Source organism: Macrobrachium nipponense, chromosome 36, assembly GCF_015104395.2.
Source record: "Macrobrachium nipponense isolate FS-2020 chromosome 36, ASM1510439v2, whole genome shotgun sequence".
Taxonomy (NCBI): domain Eukaryota; kingdom Metazoa; phylum Arthropoda; class Malacostraca; order Decapoda; family Palaemonidae; genus Macrobrachium; species Macrobrachium nipponense.
Window position 1 is genome coordinate 42,819,275 of NC_087220.1, and position 21,123 is coordinate 42,840,397.

A 21,123-nucleotide genomic window follows, 5' to 3' on the forward strand; every position below is an offset into this window, starting at 1 on the left:
TAGAACTAAAAAGTAAGATAGAAAATGCAGAACAAAAGATTATACAATCAAAAGAAAATGAAAAAACGGGGACTGGAAGAAAAAACCCCATATAAATATCAAGCAAAACCCAAGCTATTATACTCATATGCGAAGAAGATGAATAAAAGAAGAATAGAAATAGGCCCTCTGAGAATTAAGGGAGATTAACGAAGGGAGATTAACGAATGAAAAAAAGGAAATTTGCAAACATACTGGCAGAACGATATAAGAGAGAATTCACCCTAGAATAGATAATGAAGATATGATATAGAAGTAAGGGATGAAAATAGTGAATATTTAGCTGACATAGATATTAATGAAGCTGATATTGTGCAGGCTATTAATGAAATTAAAAATGGAGCTGCTGCAGGGCCTGATGGAATTCCTGCTATTTTGTTAAAGAAAGTAGTTCATTCTATCGCAAAGCCACTTGCAATATTATTAAGACAAAGTGTAGATACAGGCAAGATTTATGATAAGCACAAATTAGCATATTACCCCTACTTTCAAAAGTGGATCAAGACTAGAGGCAAGTAATTATAGGCCTGTGAGTCTAACATCACATATTATGAAAGTGTATGAAAGGGTAATGAAGAAAAATATTATGAAACATTTAATAAAAAATAATTTGTTTAATAAAGGACAACATGGTTCGTACCCGGAAAAAAGTACACAAACCCAACTGTTAGTCCACCGTGAGACATATTCAAAAAATGAAAAGCGGAAATGAACAGATGTGGTTTATTTAGACTTTGCAAAAGCTTTTGATAAAGTAGACCATAATATATTAGCGAAGAAAATTAGAAAACACAATATCGTGGATAAAGTAGGAAGATGGTTAAAAGAATTTTTACACAACAGAAAACAGATAGTTATTGCAAACGACGAGAAATCGGATGAAGTCAAGGTAATATCCGGTGTGCCGCAAGGTACGGTGTTAGCTGCAATACTGTTTGTTATTATGATTGAAGACATAGACAATAATGTGAAGGATTCGGTAGTGAGTAGTTTCGCAGATGACACAAGAATAAGTAGAGAAATTACTTGTGATGAAGATAGGAAACGCTCTACAAAGAGACCTTAACAAAGTATATGATTGGGCAGAGGTAAATAGGATGGTATTTAACTCTGATAAATTTGAATCAATAAATTATGGAGACAGAGAAAGAAAGCTATATGCATATAAGGGACCTAATAATGAGACCATCACAAATAAGGAAGCAGTTAAAGACCTTGGTGTGATGATGAATAGGAACATGTTATGCAATGATCAAATAGCAACTCTGTTGGCAAAATGTAAAGCAAAAATGGGAATGTTGTTACGGCACTTCAAACAAGAAAAGCTGAACACATGATTATGCTTTATAAAACATATGTTCGTAGTCCACTTGAATATTGCAATATGATATGGTACCCACACTATCAAAAGGATATTGCACAAATAGAGAGTGTACAAAGGTCCTTTACAGCTAGAATAGAAGAAGTTAAGGACCTAGACTACTGGGAAAGACTACAATTCTTAAAATTATATAGTCTAGAAAGGAGAAGAGAACGCTACATGATAATTCAGGCATGGAAACAGATAGAAGGAATAGCAGAAAATATCATGGAACTAAAAATATCAGAAAGAGCAAGCAGAGGTAGATTAATAGTGCCCAAAACTATACCAGGAAAAATAAGGAAAGCACACAGGACATTAATCCACTACGCACCAGCATCGATAATGCAGCGTCTATTCAATGCGTTGCCAGCTCATCTGAGGAATATATCAGGAGTGAGCGTAGATGTGTTTAAGAATAAGCTCGACAAATATCTAAACTGCATCCCAGACCATCCAAGATTGGAAGATGCAAAATATACCGGAAGATGTACTAGCAACTCTCTGGTAGACATTAGAGGTGCCTCACACTGAGGGACCTGGGGCAACCCGAACAAGATGTAAGGTCTGTAAGGTAAGGTCTCTCTCTCTCTCTCTCTCAGCAAAAGAATTGATATACAGACAGACATAATTGTTCAGTCCTCTCTTTCTCCCTTCTCTGGAATAGATAGTATATGTATTTATGGGAGGGGAAATAAGTGTTGCCTATAGAAGTTCCTTTCAATATATTGATATCATAAGGAGTTATTCTCTCTCTCTCTCTCTCTCTCTCTCTCTCTCTCTCTCTCTCTCTCTCTCTCTCTCTCTTTTCTGTTATTGGCTGTTTATATATTTCTAATGGTAAAATGTTTAAGATGACTTTGGAATAATATTAATAATACCAATTCAATGGTATCTTTGATGTAGGATGACACTTTAAGTATACATTTGGTATTTGAACTTTCAAGATAGGCAGATATGGGCATTTTTAGAGGGGAGTTCTAACTATTTGCGGGTGTCCCTGGTACACATCCTCGCGAATACGGGGGGAACACTGTAATATTAAATTCAATCAATTCAATTAATATACAAACCCACTTTTTGTGATAGCCTTTATAGCCGCCTTTCTACATTGAGTTAAGAGTCGGTTGCAAAGGTATGCCAACATCTTATTATTTACATTCTTTTGCCCTTTAATGTGAGGACGAGATATTTATTTAACGTGAGAACGAGACACTTATTTAACGTGAGTGATATTGATTATGTAACGAGACGTATTCATCTGAAAATAACGTTACACTTAGGAATTACCGAGGGGAACTTAAAAGGTAATTTCTCTTCTCCATCATCCTGTCACTTACTATCGGACAAAGGTAGAAGAGGGGGTGTGTGGTGTTGGTGTTTGGGGGATCTCCTCTCACTTCGGAGGGCAGTGCCCTTAGATGCAAGAGGAGTATCCTTATTACTTTAAATAATTTTTTCTTTATTTTACAGACTAACAGTGGGGATTGTGTTTACAGCAGTATTGGTTGGATAGCTCTTCGTATTGGTTATCCTAACCTTGGAATTGTACCTGTGACTCGTAGCATATTGTAATACTGATCCTTGAGTGTGAGTACTGATCCCCTGCTGGTAATCATATTCATTTACCACTACTACCCTGGAGTTACGTCACTGGATGAAGCTGCCCTGGGATATTTATCTATTCCTGATGGTAGAAGACTGGCAGAAATTGGAGGAATCGAAGAGGAAGAGAGCTCGTTAAGTGTCATCATCCTCCTCTTCGAGATCATCATATTTTCATGTCTCCACCCCTTCGACTCCTAAGGCTCTTTGCCATAGAAAGAGAAGGTTGTCTCCTCCTCCCCCCCCCCCCCCACCCCCCCCCCCCCCCCCAGAAGTCTTGTCATGGGACTTCTAAGGGTCTGTCTCCTCACTGAGGAGGCAGTTGGGTCTTCTGCTGTCTCTCCTGTTCCTTCGGGAACGGGCACCGTCACACTGTCCCCAGGGTCTAGCATGCTGGGAGCTGTAGAAGCGCAAACTTTGGATCGCATTTCTGCTAGTCATAGAGGTTCTGCCCCTAAGACTAGTTCTGTGTCGGGCGCTCATTCGCGAGTCCCCGAGTGCACATAATTTTTGGATTCGTGTGTTTCCAGAGTCTTTGACGCTGAGTCTGCTGACCGTCATGACATGGACACGGGGTGGAAGAAAGGAGCGAGTCGCTCAGGAGACTCGCTCTTTGCTGGTTATTGATGTCACGGCAATTGCTCAGTTCCCAGGGTTGACGTGACGGTCCCGTGGGACTGTCCACACAGAGACCGTTGGAGACTGCCCATCCAGTCCTCTTGAGAGGTTTCGGCCTCGACGAGGATTTGGTCACATTTGCTCAACCGATCAGTCTCGGTGGTGGCAGACGCTTCGCCTGCCCTGCAAGAGTTTCGTAACCCTCCTCGAGGAAGCGTTCTCTTTACTACTGCTCCGTCAGGTCCTCCTTCCCAGGTTGTGCTGGGGCCTGCTGCTTCAGCAGCCGCCACAGCCCCTTCCTGGATGGGAGAACCTTCTGTCGTCCTGAGGAAGTTGGCGAAGAAGATGAGGAAGGTGTCGTCATCGTCTTCTTTGTCTTCGTCTTCGTCCTCTGCTGCCTCTTCCCTTTCAACTTCCAAGGCCCCCCAACCGAGGAAGAAGAAGGTGGCCTTGCCCCCCCCCCCTCCCCCAAGAAGTCTCGCACAGGAACTTCTAAGGGTCTGTCTCGCTCTGGTGAGACAGGTGGGTCTTCCGCTGGTCCTCCTGCCGGGGCCCGTCTCTCCTTCCTCAGGGAAGAAGGTAGGGACCGTGGAGGTACTAGCGACTCCAGAGGTTCCACCTCTGGATTGGGAGCTGTCTCAGCTGCTCGCTCGCGAGCGTCACCGAGTGTACGGTCACCTAGGGGTGACTGTGCAGCCAAGGTCCAGACTGCTGAGTACACTCACCATCAGGACCCAGGCACGGAGCGGAAGGATGGTAAGAGTCACTCAGGTGACTCGCCAGACCGGCGATCGTCTGGTACCCAGGGTTGACGTGACGTTCCCACCAGACCGTTCACGTGGTGAGGCTGGGAAGAGGTCCCCCTGGGTCTCCAGGAACAGCTTTGGCTGCTTCTGGGAATGTGGCGTGTCGTCAGGACGATGGTCACTCTCCTTGCGTTAGTGGACGTTACCAGTCACCCAAACGTTGCTCCCATCGGGACCGGACGGCTTGCATGGCTGGTAGCAGCTCCCTGACGCTACTTTCCTCGGTCCAGCGCTTCTCTGCAAGGAGACCGGTGGTCCAGACCTGCAGCTTGATCGCCACCACGGGTTGGCGATCGCCTGCACCCCTCCCAGCCTACTGGTTCTGCTGATAGGCAGGGTAGGAGCGCTCGTAGCAGATCCCCTGACGCAACCATCCTTGGTCCAGCGCTTCTCCGCAAGGAGACCGCTGGTCCAGACCTGCAGCTTGATCACCACCACGGGTTGGCGATCGCCTGCAGTCCTCCCAGCCTACTGGTTCTGCTGGTAGGCAGGGTAAGAGCATCAGGTCTCCCTCACCTGTCCCTTCAGCCTCCTCAAGCAACACCAGGAGAGGTTTTGGCCTCGACAAGGACTGGGATGCATCGGAGAACGGTATCGGCTCTCTCCTGTCAGGTGCACGCTCACCCCCACCCAGACGACGGTCACGGTGGTGGCAGACTTTTCACCTACAGTATGAGTTTCGTAACTATCCTCGGGAAAACGTTTTCTCCAGACGGTAACGTTTCCTAGACTATTGGAGTGGCCATCACCGCAGGTTGATGGCTGCCCCTGACTTGCTTCTCCGGCTGCTAGTTCCGCTGGCAAAACGAGCGAGAGCGTCCAGTCTTCCTCCCCAATTCCCTTTCTTCCTATGGCTACGCTGGGAGGGGTGATGTGAATGGGAGAGATCCTGCAGAGCGTTCTCTGTAGGATTCAGCGTCGGGGACTGTGTTCCTGGAGGGACCTTTGGGTCCTACCAGACGTAAGTCCACGTCGTTGAGGAAGGATCTTGCCCATTCCTCCTCGATTTCTATGGGAATTGGGGAGGACCACCACCCGATGATTGTATGACGAAATTCAGGGGGTTTTGCCAAGCGCTTAAAATTCTTCCGAATTTCTAGCACTCTCTGAGTATTTTTGTCTTCTACAATCTGCAAACACTTGGGCAAGAAGAGAATTCCTGATAAATTGTTACTACGATAATCGGGAATCTCACCGAATGCTTGAATTCCTTTGGAATTTCTGGCATCTCAGGAGTCTTTTGGTTTTCCTTTAATTTCCAAACACATTGTTGAGACAGACATTTCCGATAATTGTTATTACGAACTCTGGAGTCGCGCTAAGCCATTAATTCCTGGAATATTTAGCGTTCGAAGGAAGTACTGCTGCTGAAAGAAGAATATCTCGGGGGGGTCTCTAGTGTTTTTGTCTTCTACAATCTGCAAACACTTGGGCAAGAAGAGAATTCCTGATAATTGTTACTACGATAATCGGGAATCTGGCCGAATGCTCGAATTCCTTGGAATTTCTGGCATCTCAGGAGTCTTTTGGTTTTCCTTTAATTTCCAAACACATTGTCGAGACAGACATTCCCAGTAATTGTTATTACGAACTCAGGAGTCTCGCCAAGCCATTAATTCCTGGAATTTCTAGCGTTCGAAGGAAGTACTGCTGCTGAAGGAAGAATATCTCGGGAGGGTCTCAGCCTGGATGGACCTGACGGTCTGTCGCCTCAGTGCGTGGTCACCCCCAGGATAGAACAAGCAATAACAGTCAATCCTGTTGTCTTTTTTTCCTTTACTTCTTGGTTATACCAGAGTGAAACAAGGAAATAAGAGAAATTCGGTGGCTTTTACTCCTTGGAATTTGAACCCGAGAGACTGTGTTTTTTGTTCAGTCCTAGGATCTTACCGAACATACGTCAATCTGTTCAGGATGGATAGCACCGAGAGTTTGAATGCCTCTCCAGTGCTACTGTTTTGGGAACATCCAGGTCGGCTTGAACTAGTTATCTTTGGTATCCTGTTATCACCGAAGAAGTCTTCCATCGGGAAAACTTCACCTTTGCTCTCTTCATTAGAGAATGAAGGAGGTCTGCTTCTAGTCCTTATTCTTGTTCCTCGAATGGAAGAGAATTTAGGCTGGAGGTCAATGTACAGGAACTTACAAATATACTATGTATATTTCTCTCGCGACATGCTTCTGTTATCAGTTGAATTTTCCAAGTATTAGGCATATAACTGTAGTTAACTCTATGGGTGTGTGACCGAGACAAATAGTATCTTCTCTTAATTGACCTACAACTCGGGACTGCTTTGCAAGGCTCCCAAGAGTTACCGGTTTTGATTTTGAGATACTAGTGGTATTGTTTAAATCAACAACACCACAGCGTTTGCATTCACTGAATAGGAGGGTTTTCTTCCTTCCTATTTCGGTTAGAATGCAAATGCTTGAGCGTATTTTTCTTGTACTCGATGGTTCTAGCCGAACGCATTCCTTCATGGAATGGATTACCTGGCAACTCAGGATGACAACTTAGCGAGAGTACTGGCTGGCTCTCCGAGATAGTTTGGTCGGGTATTGTCTCTCCTCCTCTGCAATGATTGACTACCGAACCGAATCTCTGCCCGGCAGTCACAGACTTAGGTCTCTGGTTGGCTGGAATTCTTGCATACATGTATGACCATCTCTCCTGCATCGCCTTTTGCCGTTGTGAGAATTTTCAGACAGATATCTCACCAGACTCTTTATCATCTTTCTGTTTACCTCACGGTAACAAGCCTGTAGCTTAGTCTTCCGCTTCATCGCATCTGCCACTGCGATGATGCAGAATGATTTCTTCAGACAATCTGAGTTTGTCTTCTAAAATACATCTTGTAATCGTAATTCGTAGGTGTGCAATTAAAGCCGCTTCACTGGTTGGTGTCATCGACAGGATTTTTTCTATGTTCAGAATCTTGAGAGTTAACTTCTCTCGATTCAACTGTGAAGACGTAGGTCCGTGTTCACCTTAGTCGTTCACTAGCATATAGTATTGTTTCTCCTTAGTTGAGAGTCAACTACTATGAGAACTTCTGTCTTGCCATCAGGGACCTCGGTCTCTAGAAGGTAATTGACTTTCATCTGGTGGGCGCATGTCTTGAGAGAATCATCATCTCATCTTCTAACATCGGTGGTGAACAAGATAGACGATTTGCATGGTTTCTTGGCATAACCCTTCAAAAGGGTGCATGACAGCTCACACTGAGCGCAGTCAGTCGGCAGCTGTTGAAGAGTCCGAGATCGTCATGAGCTACGCTGTGGACTTTGTATTGGTTGATCCAGATCTGTCATTATTTTGTCCTATTGGCATGTTGCTGTACCCATAAGGATTGACACCCACCATGGAGTGTCGGTGTCTTTATCCATTGTGGACTGCCATGGCAGAAGTGTCCGGTGACATGTCTTTCTCCAAGTGTTACGAGACCGTGAGAGACTTCTCTGCAGTTGGATAGTCCAGTGGATGGGTACATATCATCACTCCGAAGAATATGTCGGACAGGAAGATAGATAAGGTCTCATTGCGACCATATTTATATTTCCCTTCGGGCCTGCCCACAGGTCCTTGGAACCTCATTTCCTTGGACCGGTGGTGGATGTTTGCAGGTTGTGTTTGGTTACCCAGCTCCTTCAAGAGGACAAGTTGCATCTCACCTATGGTGTGCAGTTCTAGAGATAAGAAGGATGTGAGTGACTGGCCTCTCCACCTTCCCCACCTTGTCCTTTCACTCCTCTCTTCCTTCCGGTTGAGGATAGGATCGAACTTACACTGGCTGGTCGGGCGATTGATGCAGTAAGCTGACACTTAGAGCATCCTTTTTATATTTCTTATCAGAATCATAGAAGCAATCCTGCTCCTTCCTCTAGCAAGGGGAGGAAGGAGACTGGCAATAATGCAAACCCTTCCCAGAACTTTGCATTAATGCCTCCGACACTAAATATTCTTCACAGCCCATTTTCGGATGAGTTACGATTCCTCACTCATTTTGAAAAGGCCCAGAAGTCTGACTCTTGATCATGCAGCTCTTATACTCCAATCAAGTTGTCAGAGGCAGAGCACTCCTCCTCGCTGTTACGACCAGGAGGAATAGCCTAGGTGTGTAGAACTCCAGTCAGTTCTTGAGGCTCACTCATATTCCTCCCACCAATCAGTGAGTCTTCTTTATGTAAAGGACCGAGGGTTTGTATATTTTATAGGAACAAATCACAATTTTTGAAAGTAAATTGTATTTTTCCTAACTATACAAACCTGAGATCCTTTACTTATATGCCCACCTCATGCCACCCCTCAATCTGAACCTGGGCCGAAAGGCAAAGTGGAGTGTTTACATCTGGGCAGGCGGGCCTACCCGCGTACCACATGGTAGTTACTGCCTAATCACCTTGTTCAAGAATTTAATGGCCGTAATTCCAGCTACACCAAAAGTAATACCTTATGTAAAGGACCTCAGGTTTGTATAGTTAGGAAAAATACAATTTACTTTTAAAAATCTGTGATTTTTTGTACGTAGGGACTTTTGTATGTAGGGGTATGACTGTAATTCTATGTTAGACAAATGGGAAGATACTGGATGTTGAAGACAAATGAGAAGATACTGGATGTTGAATTCTTGAGTACTAATGTTTTGTACTAAAGTTCCTTGAGTCTTTCTCAGGCAATTTGTAGAATAACCTGCACGTGGATAATTTTTATTTATGACTAGCTTTAATGTGTTAGAATAACCCCGAAAGCAGTACAAATGAACATACTTGCTTTTATGAAACATTTGCCATGAATACAAACTTGAAGGTTAAGTTTGTAACTGATGATTTTGCCATCTAAGAGAGGTTATTTATATCTTGTGAGCATGGTTTGGTAGCTCGATGTGGGTAAATTTAGTCCCCAAATTTATTTTATTAAAAACAGTGGAAATTTTGTCCTGTTTACAGGATTTGAGAGCCTTGTATTATGACATTTTTTTTAATTGACTCAGTTAATGATAGGGTCTCATATGCCATCATGTTTTTTGAACTTCAGTTTTGTGTTTTTTCTTAACACTGCAACAACTTTGCTATAACATGGTTGACTTATAGTATGATGGACTTTTCAATTTGTCTTTTGAATCATGAATTTATAAAACTTGCTAAAACTAACTCATTTCAACTTGTTTTTCTCCAGGAGGGAGAAAATGATGTTGTGTTGCGAGATCAGAACGGTGATGATATTGATGATGAAGAGGAAGATGACCGATTGCAGATTGAAGAGAACGGGAGCGAGAGCAATGTGCCCGTACCTGAATACAAACCTACCCTGAGTGACCATGATATTGGAGATGATTCACCTGGTGGAGGGAATGACAACAGTTATAACCCCTTGACATCAAAAATGGACTATCAGTTGCTCAACACAGCTACACCATCTAGGGAGTACCACCCATCAAGCATCAGGGTTAACAACTCTCACTGCAGTTCCCCAGAGGATGAAGCCTCTGGATGGGAAGATGCCTCTCCAAGCACATCTGCAGATAGAAGGATTGAGAGTAGCAGTAAAAGTTCCAAGAAGAGCAGTAGAGAGGATAAGGAAAGACACAAAAAGAAAGAAAAAAATCGTGAGAAGGAGAGGTCAAAAGACTCCTCGAGCAGTCAGGAAAAGGAGAAGAGGAAAGATCATAAACACAAAGCAAAACACAAAGAGAAAGATAAAGACAGAGAGGAGAAGAAGAAAAGCAAATCTCACAAGCATAAAGATAAGGACCGTCACGAGGAGAAACCTAAAGAGAAGAAGTCTGAAGAGAACGGTGAGAAATCTAAAAGTGATAAAGACAAGAAGAGATATGTGGTTAATGGTTACGGGGCTTTAGATCCTGGTGAGAGTAAATCTTATAGTGCAAAACCGGAAAGGGAAGTTGAGAGAAGAGACTCTGAGGACAAGCGTAAAGACAAGAACAGCAGTAGTAATAGTAGTAGTCATAGAAAAGAAGAGAAAAACAGAGAAAAGGAAGTAGTAATGATTCAAGAGAAAGAAAGTTCAGACAGTGAACAGGAAGTGCTAATTAAAGAAAATAGAGTTAAGGATAGTGGTAAGGACAGAGAAAAAAGTAAACATCATGATAGACACAGCTCAAATAGTAGCAAAAAAGAAAAGTCAAAACACGATCATGAAAGCCAAAGAGAAGAAGAGGGGAAAAAGAAGAAAAACAAAAGAAGTAAAGAAGAAGAGAGTGATTTTGGTGCTGCATTAATGGGTAAGTGAAGCATCAGGTTACATTAAGAAAATTGTTAGAAAATGTTTGGGCATGAGTGAATCAGTTGTGGTTTTAGTAGTTGTCTGTATTACCTTGCATTTTAAATAGTACAGTAACCCTTCAGCTTAACAGACCTTAATTTTTTTGGCTTAGCTACCATTTTAGAGGTCATACATTTTTAAATAGATGTAAATTGAATGTTAAGTGTAAAGAACAGGTTTGTTTAGGTTAGGAACTGTGTAATTGATGTTAGCTAGAAGATCTCTAAAGAATATACAAGTTTAGGCTTCAATATAGGGTCTTTGTTACTAAGGGGATATCAGAGCCCTAATGTGTCCATTAAAAGCTGCTATTGTACTGTATTTATGCTCAACCAGCCTTGTAACATCATTTTAGAGGCCCTAAGAACCAAACCAAACATGTAGTTAAATGGGGTTGGTGACTTAGGTTGTAGATCTTTCCTTTGGTTTTTGTTTGTGGGTTGAGTGACTAAAGTAATATGTTTTTTTTAGTGGGTAATTACTGGAATAAGCTGGTTTTTAATTTGCTGTAAAAGAAAACTATCGAGGTGGCTTTGTCGGTCCATCCGCACTTTTTCTGTCCTCCCTCAGATCTTAAAAACTACTAAGGTTAGAGGGTTGCAAATTGCTATGTTGATCATCCACCCTCCAATCAGGGAACTTACCAGTTGCACCCCTCTAACCTCAGTAGTTTTTATTTAATTTAAAGTTAAAGTTAACATAATTGTGCATCTGGCAATGCTATAGGACAGGCCACCACCAGGCCATGGCTGAAAGCTTCATGGGCCTCAGCTTATACAGAACACTTAATTGTGCTGAAGAAACTTTGGTGGAATGTTTACTTATGTTACTAAAGGTAGTAGGCTGTCCTAATTTTTAATGAGTTATATCTAGTGCAGTATTCCTTTTGCTAAAAATTAATTTTCTCCAATTTAAAAACATTATTATGTATTGTGAATTTTTTCCAGACCATTGGTTAACCTGCAAAAATGAGGTAAATGACAGCAAGCCCTAATTGTTTTATGGAATAGGTGACAAATGCAGTTACTGGGTTCTTATGTAGCGGAATGATTTGTGTTTGTTCCTACACGATATACAAACCCTCGGTCCTTTACATGAGGAACTACTTTCAGAGTCGGTGATGCCGAGTCCGCTCACCTTCATGACGGGCATGGAGTGGAAGAAAGGAGCGAGTCGCTCTGTTGACTCATACCTTGCCGGTGATTGCTCTTGCAATGATTGCTCAGTTCCAAAGTTTGATGTTACTGTCCCGTGGAACCGTCCATGCAGAGACTGGTGGAGGCTCCCCATCTAGTCTTCCTGAGAGGTTTCGGCCTCGACAAGGACTTGGGACGAGTCAGAGGATGGTATTGCTCTCTCCAGTCAGGTCCATGCTCAGCCCCATCCAGACGACGGTCATGTTCGCTTGACCAACCGGTCTCGGTGGCAGCAGATGCTTCACCTGCCATACAAGAGTTCATAACCCTCCTCTGGACTTCTCCAGATGAAACGCTTTCCTAGACTTGTGGAGCGACCATCACCGCGGTTTACGTGACGGTCCAGCTGGACCATGCATGTAGACTGGTGTGGGCTCCCCTTTCGGTCCTCTTGAGAGGTTTTGACCTCGATGAAGACTGGGACGTGTTGGAGGACGATATCGGCTCTCTCCTGTCAGGTGCACGCTCTGCCCCACCAGTCTCGGTGGCGGCAGACGTTTCGCCTGCTGTACGAGAGTTTAGTAATGCTTCTTGGGAAAGCGTTTTCTCCAGATGGTAACGCTTTCCTAGATTCGCGGAGTGGCCATCACCACAGGTTGATGGCTGCCCATGACTTGCTTCGCCTGCTAGTTCGCTAGCAAGGCGAGCAAGAGCGTCCAGTCTTCCTCCCCCATTCCCTCTCTTCCTATGACTACACTGGGAGGTGCGAGGTGAATAGGAGGGATCCTGCAGAGTGCTCTCCATAGGATTCAGCGTCGGGGGACTACTTTCCTGGATGGACCTTCAGGTCCTACTGGACGTACACCCACATCGTTGAAGAAGGACCTTATATGCCCATTCCTCCTTGATTTCTATGGGAGTTGAGGAGGGCCCCCACCCTATGATCGTCTGATGAAATTTGGGGGGTTTCGTCAAGCGCTTAAAATTCTTTGGAATTTCTAACACACTTAGTGTTTTGGTCTTCTACCATCTCCAAACACTTGGTTGAGACGAGAATTCCTGATAATTGTTATTTCCAAACACACTGTCGAGACAGGCATTCCTGGTAATTGTTGTTACGAAAGTCGGGAGTCTCGCTTGGAATTTCTAGCATTCGCAGGGTGATTTGGTTTTCTGAGATTTCCAAACACTTGGGCAACAGGTATTCCCAATGATATTGCTCATGGAAGTGCTGCTGCTCCGTCAGGTCCCAGGTTGCGCTGGGGCCTGCTCCTTCGGCAGCCGCTGCAGCCCCGTCCTGGATGGGAGACCTTTCTGCCATCCTGAGGAAGATGGCGAAGAAAAACTCCAAGAAGAAGAGGAAGGTGTCGTCTTCATCGTCGTCTTCTGCTGCCTCCTCAGCTACTCCTTCCAAGGCTCCCCAGCTGAGGAGGAAGAAGGTGGTCTTGTCCCCTCTAAGAAGTCTCGCATAGAGACTTCTAAGGGTCTGTCTCATCATCCCGGTGAGACAGGTGGGCTCTCTGATGGTCCTCCCGTTTCTCCAAGAACGGGAACCGTCTCTCCTTCCTCAAGGAAGAGAAAGGTGGGGACTGTAGAGAGAGGTACCAGCTACTGCTGGTACCTCTGCTCCCGGTTCTGGAGGTTCCACCTCTGGATTAGAAACCATCTCGGGTGCTCGCCAGTAAGCTTCTCTGAGTGTATGGTCACCTGCTGGTGACCATGCAGCCAGAATTCAGGCCGCTGAGCATGCTCACCACCAGGACTCCAGCATGGGGCGGAAGGATGGGAAGAGTTGCCCAGGTGACTCCTGCCTGATTGGTGATCGTTCTCGTAATGACCATCCAGGACCCAGGGTTGGCGTGACGGTCCCATCAGACCGTTCACGAGGTGAGACTGGGAGGAGATTCCCCAGGTCTCCGGAGTAGCTTTGGCTGCATCTGGGACTGTGACGCGTCGTGAGGACGGTGCTTGGTCTCACCGTGTTGATGGATGCTACTCGTCACCCGACCGTTGATCACACCAGCGTGATCAGATGGCCTGGGCAGCTGGTAGTTGCTCCCCTGACGCGAGAGATCAACGCTACTGTCCTCGGACCAGCACTTCTCCACAGGGAGACTGCTGGTCTAGACCTGTAGACCAGTCATCACCATGGGTTGATGATTGCCTGCAGCCCTCTCCGTCTACCGGTTCTGCCGGTAGACAGAGCGGGAGTGTCAGATCTGCCTCACCTGTCCCTTCAACCTCCTCAGCGGGATACACCAGGAGGATTGAGGCAACTAGGGGGTATCGTGAGGAGTGCGCTTCTCACGGTCCAGCCACGTTAGCCTATGTGCCTGGTTCAGTCTTAGGACCAGACAGGTCATACGCTTAAGTGGTTAGAGGAGATCATGTGGGAGCTGGCGAGGTTCTTCCTGCTGAAGGAAGTGTCTCAGGAGGGGTGCAGCCTGGATGGACCTGACGGTCTGTCGCCTTAGGACATAGTCACCTCTGACATACAGAGAAGAGCAGGCAATAACAATCAATCCTTCTCTCTTTTTTCCTCTACTTCCTGGTTATACCAGAATGAATAAGGAAATAAGAGGAATTCTGTGGATCTGCTCCTCGGAATTTAAACCCGAGAGACTATGTTTTTGGTTCAATCCTAGGATCTTACCAAAACATGTCAATCCATTCAGGATGGATAGCACCGAGAGGTTTGTATACCTCTCCAGTGCTACTGTTTTGGGAACATCCAGTTTGACTTGAACTAGTCGTCTTCGGTATCCTGTTATCACCGTAGAAGTCTCCCTTCAAGAAAACTTCATTTTCACACTCTTCATTAGAGAATGAAAGGGGTAAGCTTCCAGTCCTTATTCTTGTTCCTCGAATGAAGAAGAATTAGGCTGGAGTGCGATGTACAGGAACCTACAAATATACTGCGTATATTTCTCTCGCGACTTGCTTCTTTTATCAGTTGCATTGTCCGAGTATTAGGCACATAAAAGTTAACTCTACGGTTATGTGACCGAAACGAATAGTATCTTCTCTTAATTGACCTGGAACTCGGGACAGCCTTTCAGGCCTCCCAAGAGTTCAAGAGTTACCGGTTTTGATTTTAAGATATCTAGTGGTATTTTTACCAATAGCATCACAGCATTTGTATTATCACTGAATAGGAAGGTTTTCTTCCCTCCCATATCGGTTAAAAATGCAGATGCTCGAGTGTATCTTTTTTTGCGCTCAGTGGTCTAGCCGAATGCTTTCCTTCATGGAATGGAATACCAGGCAACTCAGGATGACAACAAGTTGAGCGTGCGGTGTATGGCGCTGCCTCAGTCAGTACTGCTTGCTCTCCTAGATATTGCGGTTTGGTATTGTTTCTCCTCTATCGAGGATTGATTACCAATTCAAATCTCTGCCTGGCAATCACAGACTTAGGTCTCTGGTTGGCTGGAATTCTCACATACGTGTATGCTCATCTCTCCTGCACCGGATTTTGCCATTGTGAGAATTGTCAGACAGAGATATATCTCACTAGACTTGTTATCTTTCTGTTTACCTCAGGTATAACAGAAGTCTGTAGTCTAGTCTTCCACTTCATCAGACCTGCTACTGCAATGACTCAGAATGATATTCTTCAGACAATCTGAGTTTGTCTGCTAATATACATTTCCTAATTCGTAAGGTGTTCAGTTATTCTTTGTTCACCCCGAATTGTAAATGAATAATGGAAGACTTCGCCAGTTCCCTGCCCTACTAGCTCTACTTCCAAAGTAAATAGAAACCTCCTCCCTGATCAAACCCATGAGAAGCGGTTCTTCAGGCAGTACACTCCCTTTGTTTTCATTACTGAAAGATGCTCCGCTTTCATTGCAAACTCCGACTTTCTCTCCGAGCAGCAATGAAATGGAGGTTTAGCTTTTTCAGTCCTCTGTAAAACAACGGGTTAAAGCCGTCTTCACTGGTTGGTGTCATCTACGGAACTTCTCTCGATTCAACTGTGAAGACTTAGGTCCGCATTCACCTTAGTCATTCAATAGTAATATAGTATTGTTTCTCCTTAGTTGAGATTCAACTACTGATGAGAAACTTCTGTCTTGTTTATCACAAGGACCTTGGTCTCTAGAAGGCAATTGACTATCATCTGATGTGCGCATGCCTTGAGAGAAACATCATCTCGTCTCCCAACATCGGTGGCAAACTAAATAGACGATTTGTATGGTTGTTCTGAGCATAACCCTTCAAAAGGCGGGTGTCATGTTGTGACTACGTCTCGGATGCGATCATGCATGAAGCACAGTCAGTCCGAGTCTGTCATGAGCTACGCTGTGGACTAGGCATTGGTTGATCCAGATCAGTCATTACTTTGTCCTATTGACGTGTTGCTGTACCCATAAAGGATTGGCACCCATCATTGAGTGTCAGTGTCTTTATCCGCTGCGGACTACCATTGCAGAAGTGTCCGATGACACTAATCTGCATTTGGATAGTCAAGTGAATATGGGTACATTTCATCACTCCGAAGAATATGTCGGAAAGGAAGATAGATGAGGTCTCATTGTGACCATATTTATATCTTTCGTCCTTCGGGTCTGCCCAACAGGTCCTTGGAACCGCTTTTCCTTGGACTGGTTGTGGATGCTTGTAGGTTGTGTTTGCTTACCTGGCTCCTTCAAGAGGACAAGTTGCTTCTCGCCTATGGTGTATGGTTCTAGAGTTAGGAAGGATGCGAGAGTGACTGGCCTCTCCACCTTCCCCACCTCTTCCTTCGGGTTGAGGATAGGACTCGAACTTACACTGGCTGGTTGGGCGATTAATGCGGTAAGCTTACACACAGAGCTTCCTTTCTCTTTTTTCTTGTCAGAATCATAGAAGCAATACTGCTCCTTCCTTTGCATTAATGCCTCTGACTCTAAATATTCTTCCCAGCCCATTTTCGGATGAGGTACGATTCCTCACTCATTTCAAAAAGGCCCAGAAGTCTGACTCTTGATCATGAAGCTCCTATATTCCGATCAAGTTGTCAGAGGCAGAGCACTCCTCCTCGCTCTTATGACCAGGAGGAATAGCCTAGGTGTGCAGAACTCCAGTCAGTTCCAGAGGCTCACTCGCATTCCTCTCACCAATCTGTGAGTCTTCCTCATGTAAAGGACCGAGGGTTTGTATATCGTGTAAGAACAAATCCCAATTTTTGAAAGTAAATTGTATTTTTACTAACTCTACAAACCTGAGGTTCTTTACATATATGCCCATCTCATGCCACCCCTCAATCTGAACCTGGGCCGAAAGTCAAAGTGGAGTGTTTACATCTGGGCAGGCAGGCCTACCTGGCTGCCACATGGTAGTTACTGACTAACCACCTTGTTCAAGAATTTAACGGCCATAATTCCAGCTACGCTGAAAGTAATTACTCATGTACAGACCTCAAGTTTGTATAGTTAGGAAAAATACAAATTACTTTCAAAAATTGTGATTTCTTACATAATTGCTTGTGTTGTGTGATTTAGTTTCCCCAGATAGCTATACCATTTTTGTAATTCAAATTGGTTTCTCCCTAATTGCTTGTGTTGGCTGCTTTAAGCAATTGATTAAGAATGAGTAAATTTTTTGAAGTCTTGAGCTTTTGGTTGCTCATACAAGATATGTACAATGCTTCTATTACATTTTTAATGTTGTTGAACGCTCAGTATTTTTCAAGCTGCGCAAGGTGTTGCATGTTTGATATAGTACACCCAGTTTTGATCATTAAAAGCTTTTATTTTTTTTTTTGTAGTAACCTCTCTAGAACTGCTCTACGTATAATGAAATTTTGGTCTTTGTTGACTTTATAAGCAATGCTTATATGTATGCATTAATTAGGATTTTTGTATATGTAACTTACCAAGTAATTACATAGCTATAGTTTCTAACTAAAGGCAGCTAAAATTTAAAATCTGCCGTAGCGAATTTTTGTTGTTCATACACGAACAAACCTTCGGTCTTAACAAAAGGATAATTTCTAGCGATTAGCTGGATCCGGTTAAACACCAGATGAAAGCAAGGAATCTTGTGATATCTGGCAACGCATGCGTATATGGGGTGAAGAATGGTCAAGGACCATTCACCTACGCCTCCGTGTCAGTCTTTTCTTTAACCTCCTGGGCAAGAGTCGTGGTTAACCTCTCTTGGCCTTTACCTGGTTCATTGCCTGTTTTCCTTGTGTTTAGTGTGTGTGTGTGTGTGTTTGGCTGATATTATGGCTGCTTCTGCTCCTTCTCGGCCTTGTCAACGTGTGTGCCCCGGAATTCCAGGTTTTCCGTGTTCTAGTTTTTTTGGCTATGGCGGCGACTGATCCACACATCATGTGTAGTAGGTGCCATTCTAATTTTTGTACTATAACGAATCCTTGCACGGAATGCCGGGCATGGCCTAAGGAGCAGTGGAAGTCGTTTAATAGCAAGAGAGAGCATCAGAGGGTTTTGACTCCTCCTTCTTGGGAAGGTTTTTTGCCTCTTCCCGATGCTTTGTCTCCTGCAGTATTCACCCCCCATAGTTGTGTTGTTCCTGTCTCCTTCCTTTTCTTCCATTGATTCGTCGCTGGAAAGTATCGGGAGGCCACCAGGCTGATGTTTGTAATGTCGCCCCTTCTCCTCCGGGAGTTAATTTGATTCCCGGGATGGGGGAGTTTTTTTTTTTCATCATTCTCGTTTATTCCAGAGTCGGAGGCGTCCAAGATGGCTGCGATTTGGACGCTCAGGCTAGGGGCTCCCCTGTCCTTGGAGGGGTTGCTAGCCTACTTTATGGAGGCTCGCTACCCCCCTCCTCAGGCTGGCCAGGCTATCCCCCCTCCTCCCAGCCTTGTCTTCGTGGGTAGCTGAGGTCAGCCATCTTGTATTGCTCTGCCCTCCGCCAGTGACTGATGCAGCTTCTTTGAGTTGGAGGGAAGCCGTGGCGTCAGCCCCGTTGATGACGTCACGGGATCCGTCATTGTGTATTCCTCAGCCAGTGGCGTCTGATTCCCCTTCACACCTAGGGGATCCTGTGACGTCATCACCACTTGTGGCATTACTCCCATCGATGATGTCACTCCCAGTCGTCTCCTCTGCACTGCCTCTCTCAGCCGTAACGTCATCTGTGCCGCCCAGTGCGCTACATCTCCCTTCCATGTCATCGAAGCCTTCTCTTGCAGATCAGTCTGAGGTTATATGCCAGGCAGTGCTTAAGAGGTTGGACTGTTTTGGATGATAAGTTGGCTGCCTTGTTGGTTGGGAGGACTGGAAGGAAACGTGTTTCTTCATCCCCGCCTCCTGCGAAGAGATGGCATAAGAAACCAGTGCCGTCGTCCTCTCCCTCTTCCCCCTCTACACCACGTCGGCGTATCAAGCATTGGAAGGCTAAGGACTTTGCTCTTTCTTCGCCTACGAGGGAGGAACAACGCGGACATGTTCTCGAGATTGTTAGTGTTTCGAAGAGTGTTAGTGTATCTTCCTTTGTGCAATCTGCAGTGGCTGCTTCGTCTTCTGCATCGAATCTTGGGCATGTTGCAACCTCCCCCGTCTGCACATTGTGAGCGTGTTGCAACCTCCCCCCTCCATGCACATCTTGAGTGTGTTGCAACCTCCCCTGTCCGTGCACATGATGCAAGTTCTCCTTCTTCTCCAGGGCCTATTCGTCGCCGTAAGGATCTCAAGGTTCCTGTCAAGAGGTCGAAGGTGGTGAGTGCGGAGTTGGTGCAGCCGGAGTGTTTGCCTGTCCCTCTCACTGGTGCTTCCAAGAGTTCGACTCGGGGATTCTTCTTTGATCTCGAGTGTTCGGGATTCCTCTCTAACTTACGTTCGTATGTCTGCCACACCCTTGACCCTTCATGGACATGTTAACGAGTCATCTGTTGGAGGAGTACGTAGTGATGTTCCTAGTGTTATAGTGGGTTCGTCTCGGGAGCCGATGCATGGACCCAGCCCAGACAGGTTAGTTGGTGTTTTGTGCTGTTTGGCTGCTGATCCTAACTTTAATTTTAAAGGGGAAGGTGCCTTAGAGGAGCCTACACATCCTTCTCGTCGTCGGTCTCCATTGCCGGTGCAGGAGGAGGGAGACACACAAGAGTTTTTGTCTTCCTTTTCGGAAGTTGTTGATCTCATTCATGGGTTCAACAATTTGGAAAGTAGGACTCAGGCTCGGTCGTCTTACACTCCTTGCTTGGAAGGCTTTGTGGGAGCTGTGCAGGATCCCAAATCATCTCTTCAGCTTTCCTTATCGGGGCACATCCAGTTGGTCTTGCATAAGGTTAACGCCCCTGTTTCGGACCGGGACGGTTTGCTTCGCTCTAGGGGTTCTGCCAAGCTACTACCCCCACCTCTCACGAGACATAGGAAGTACCATGCTTTGAACTCTGATTTTTTTATGTTGCACCATCTTAACCTAGACGTCATTCGCCTGAAGCCGGGATTGACTTTGGAGCAGGTGAGGGCGGTGGCTCGTCCTTGTCTCCGCAAGATGCCTCAGCATTGGAATCTACAGCAGCCTCCATGTTGCAGACAGTTTCTTGGCTGGACTTCTGGTCTGTGGTCATTGCCAAGATAGCTTCTGACTGGTCCCCAGAAGGGTTGGTGGGTGCATCGACGCTTGCCAGTCTGTTGCAGTCCGGAGGCAAGGCGTTTTCGTATATGGCTCACCTCAGTGTTGATTTATGGGCTAACCTTCTGATTAGAAGAGACGCGGCTTTGTCTAGGATGGAGAGATCAATTGACATGGAGTCCTTGCTGGCATTGAGGAACGGAGATCTGTTGGAGTCTCAATATTTGTTTCCTTGGATCGAGCTCAAGAATGCAGTAGACCGTCGCTGGGCTGACACCAAAGACAGACTGGTGCACCAGGCCGTATCTAAGTCGGAGTCTCATTCTCGGAGATGTCTGGCTCCTCCTCCTCTCCCCCCTGTCCAGCAGCAGTCAAGAAGATCGTCGCCTGGTAGTCCGTCAAGGATTTCGAGTTCGGCAGGGCCTTCCCGTTCGACTCAGCTCGGTCAGAGGATCAACGTCCCTTTCGCTCTCGTTCCTTTAAGCCAAGAAGGGGCCCAAGGTAAATGGGGCCATCAGTAGGTAAGGCGCCTTTCACTCTCCTACGCCACAGGTTGGGGGGTGCCTGGCAGGCCATTGGGCCAAGTGGCAGAGTTGTGGAGCAGAGAAGTGGGTGGTAGATGTCCTTCTGGTGGGGTACCTACTGCCATTCGACTTCTCTCCTCCTCTGTCGAACAAGCCGCAGGATGTGATAGAGGAAGTGGTGCATCTGTCTCTGGGGTTTTACAGTCACATCTTGGTGCCC

The 21,123-nt window shown here is 45.4% G+C and overlaps 1 protein-coding gene across 2 annotated transcripts in view; it reads left to right on the forward strand.

Annotated features, from left to right (window-relative positions):
- LOC135203580 (transcription elongation factor B polypeptide 3-like) overlaps positions 1-21,123 on the forward strand; it is a 182,249-nt gene that overhangs the window by 78,749 nt on the left and 82,377 nt on the right. For both annotated transcript variants that reach the window (XM_064233340.1, XM_064233341.1), the window contains exon 4: positions 9,605-10,670. In XM_064233340.1, coding sequence (XP_064089410.1) covers positions 9,605-10,670 — 1,066 coding nt within the window. The remainder of the gene's footprint in view (positions 1-9,604; positions 10,671-21,123) is intronic.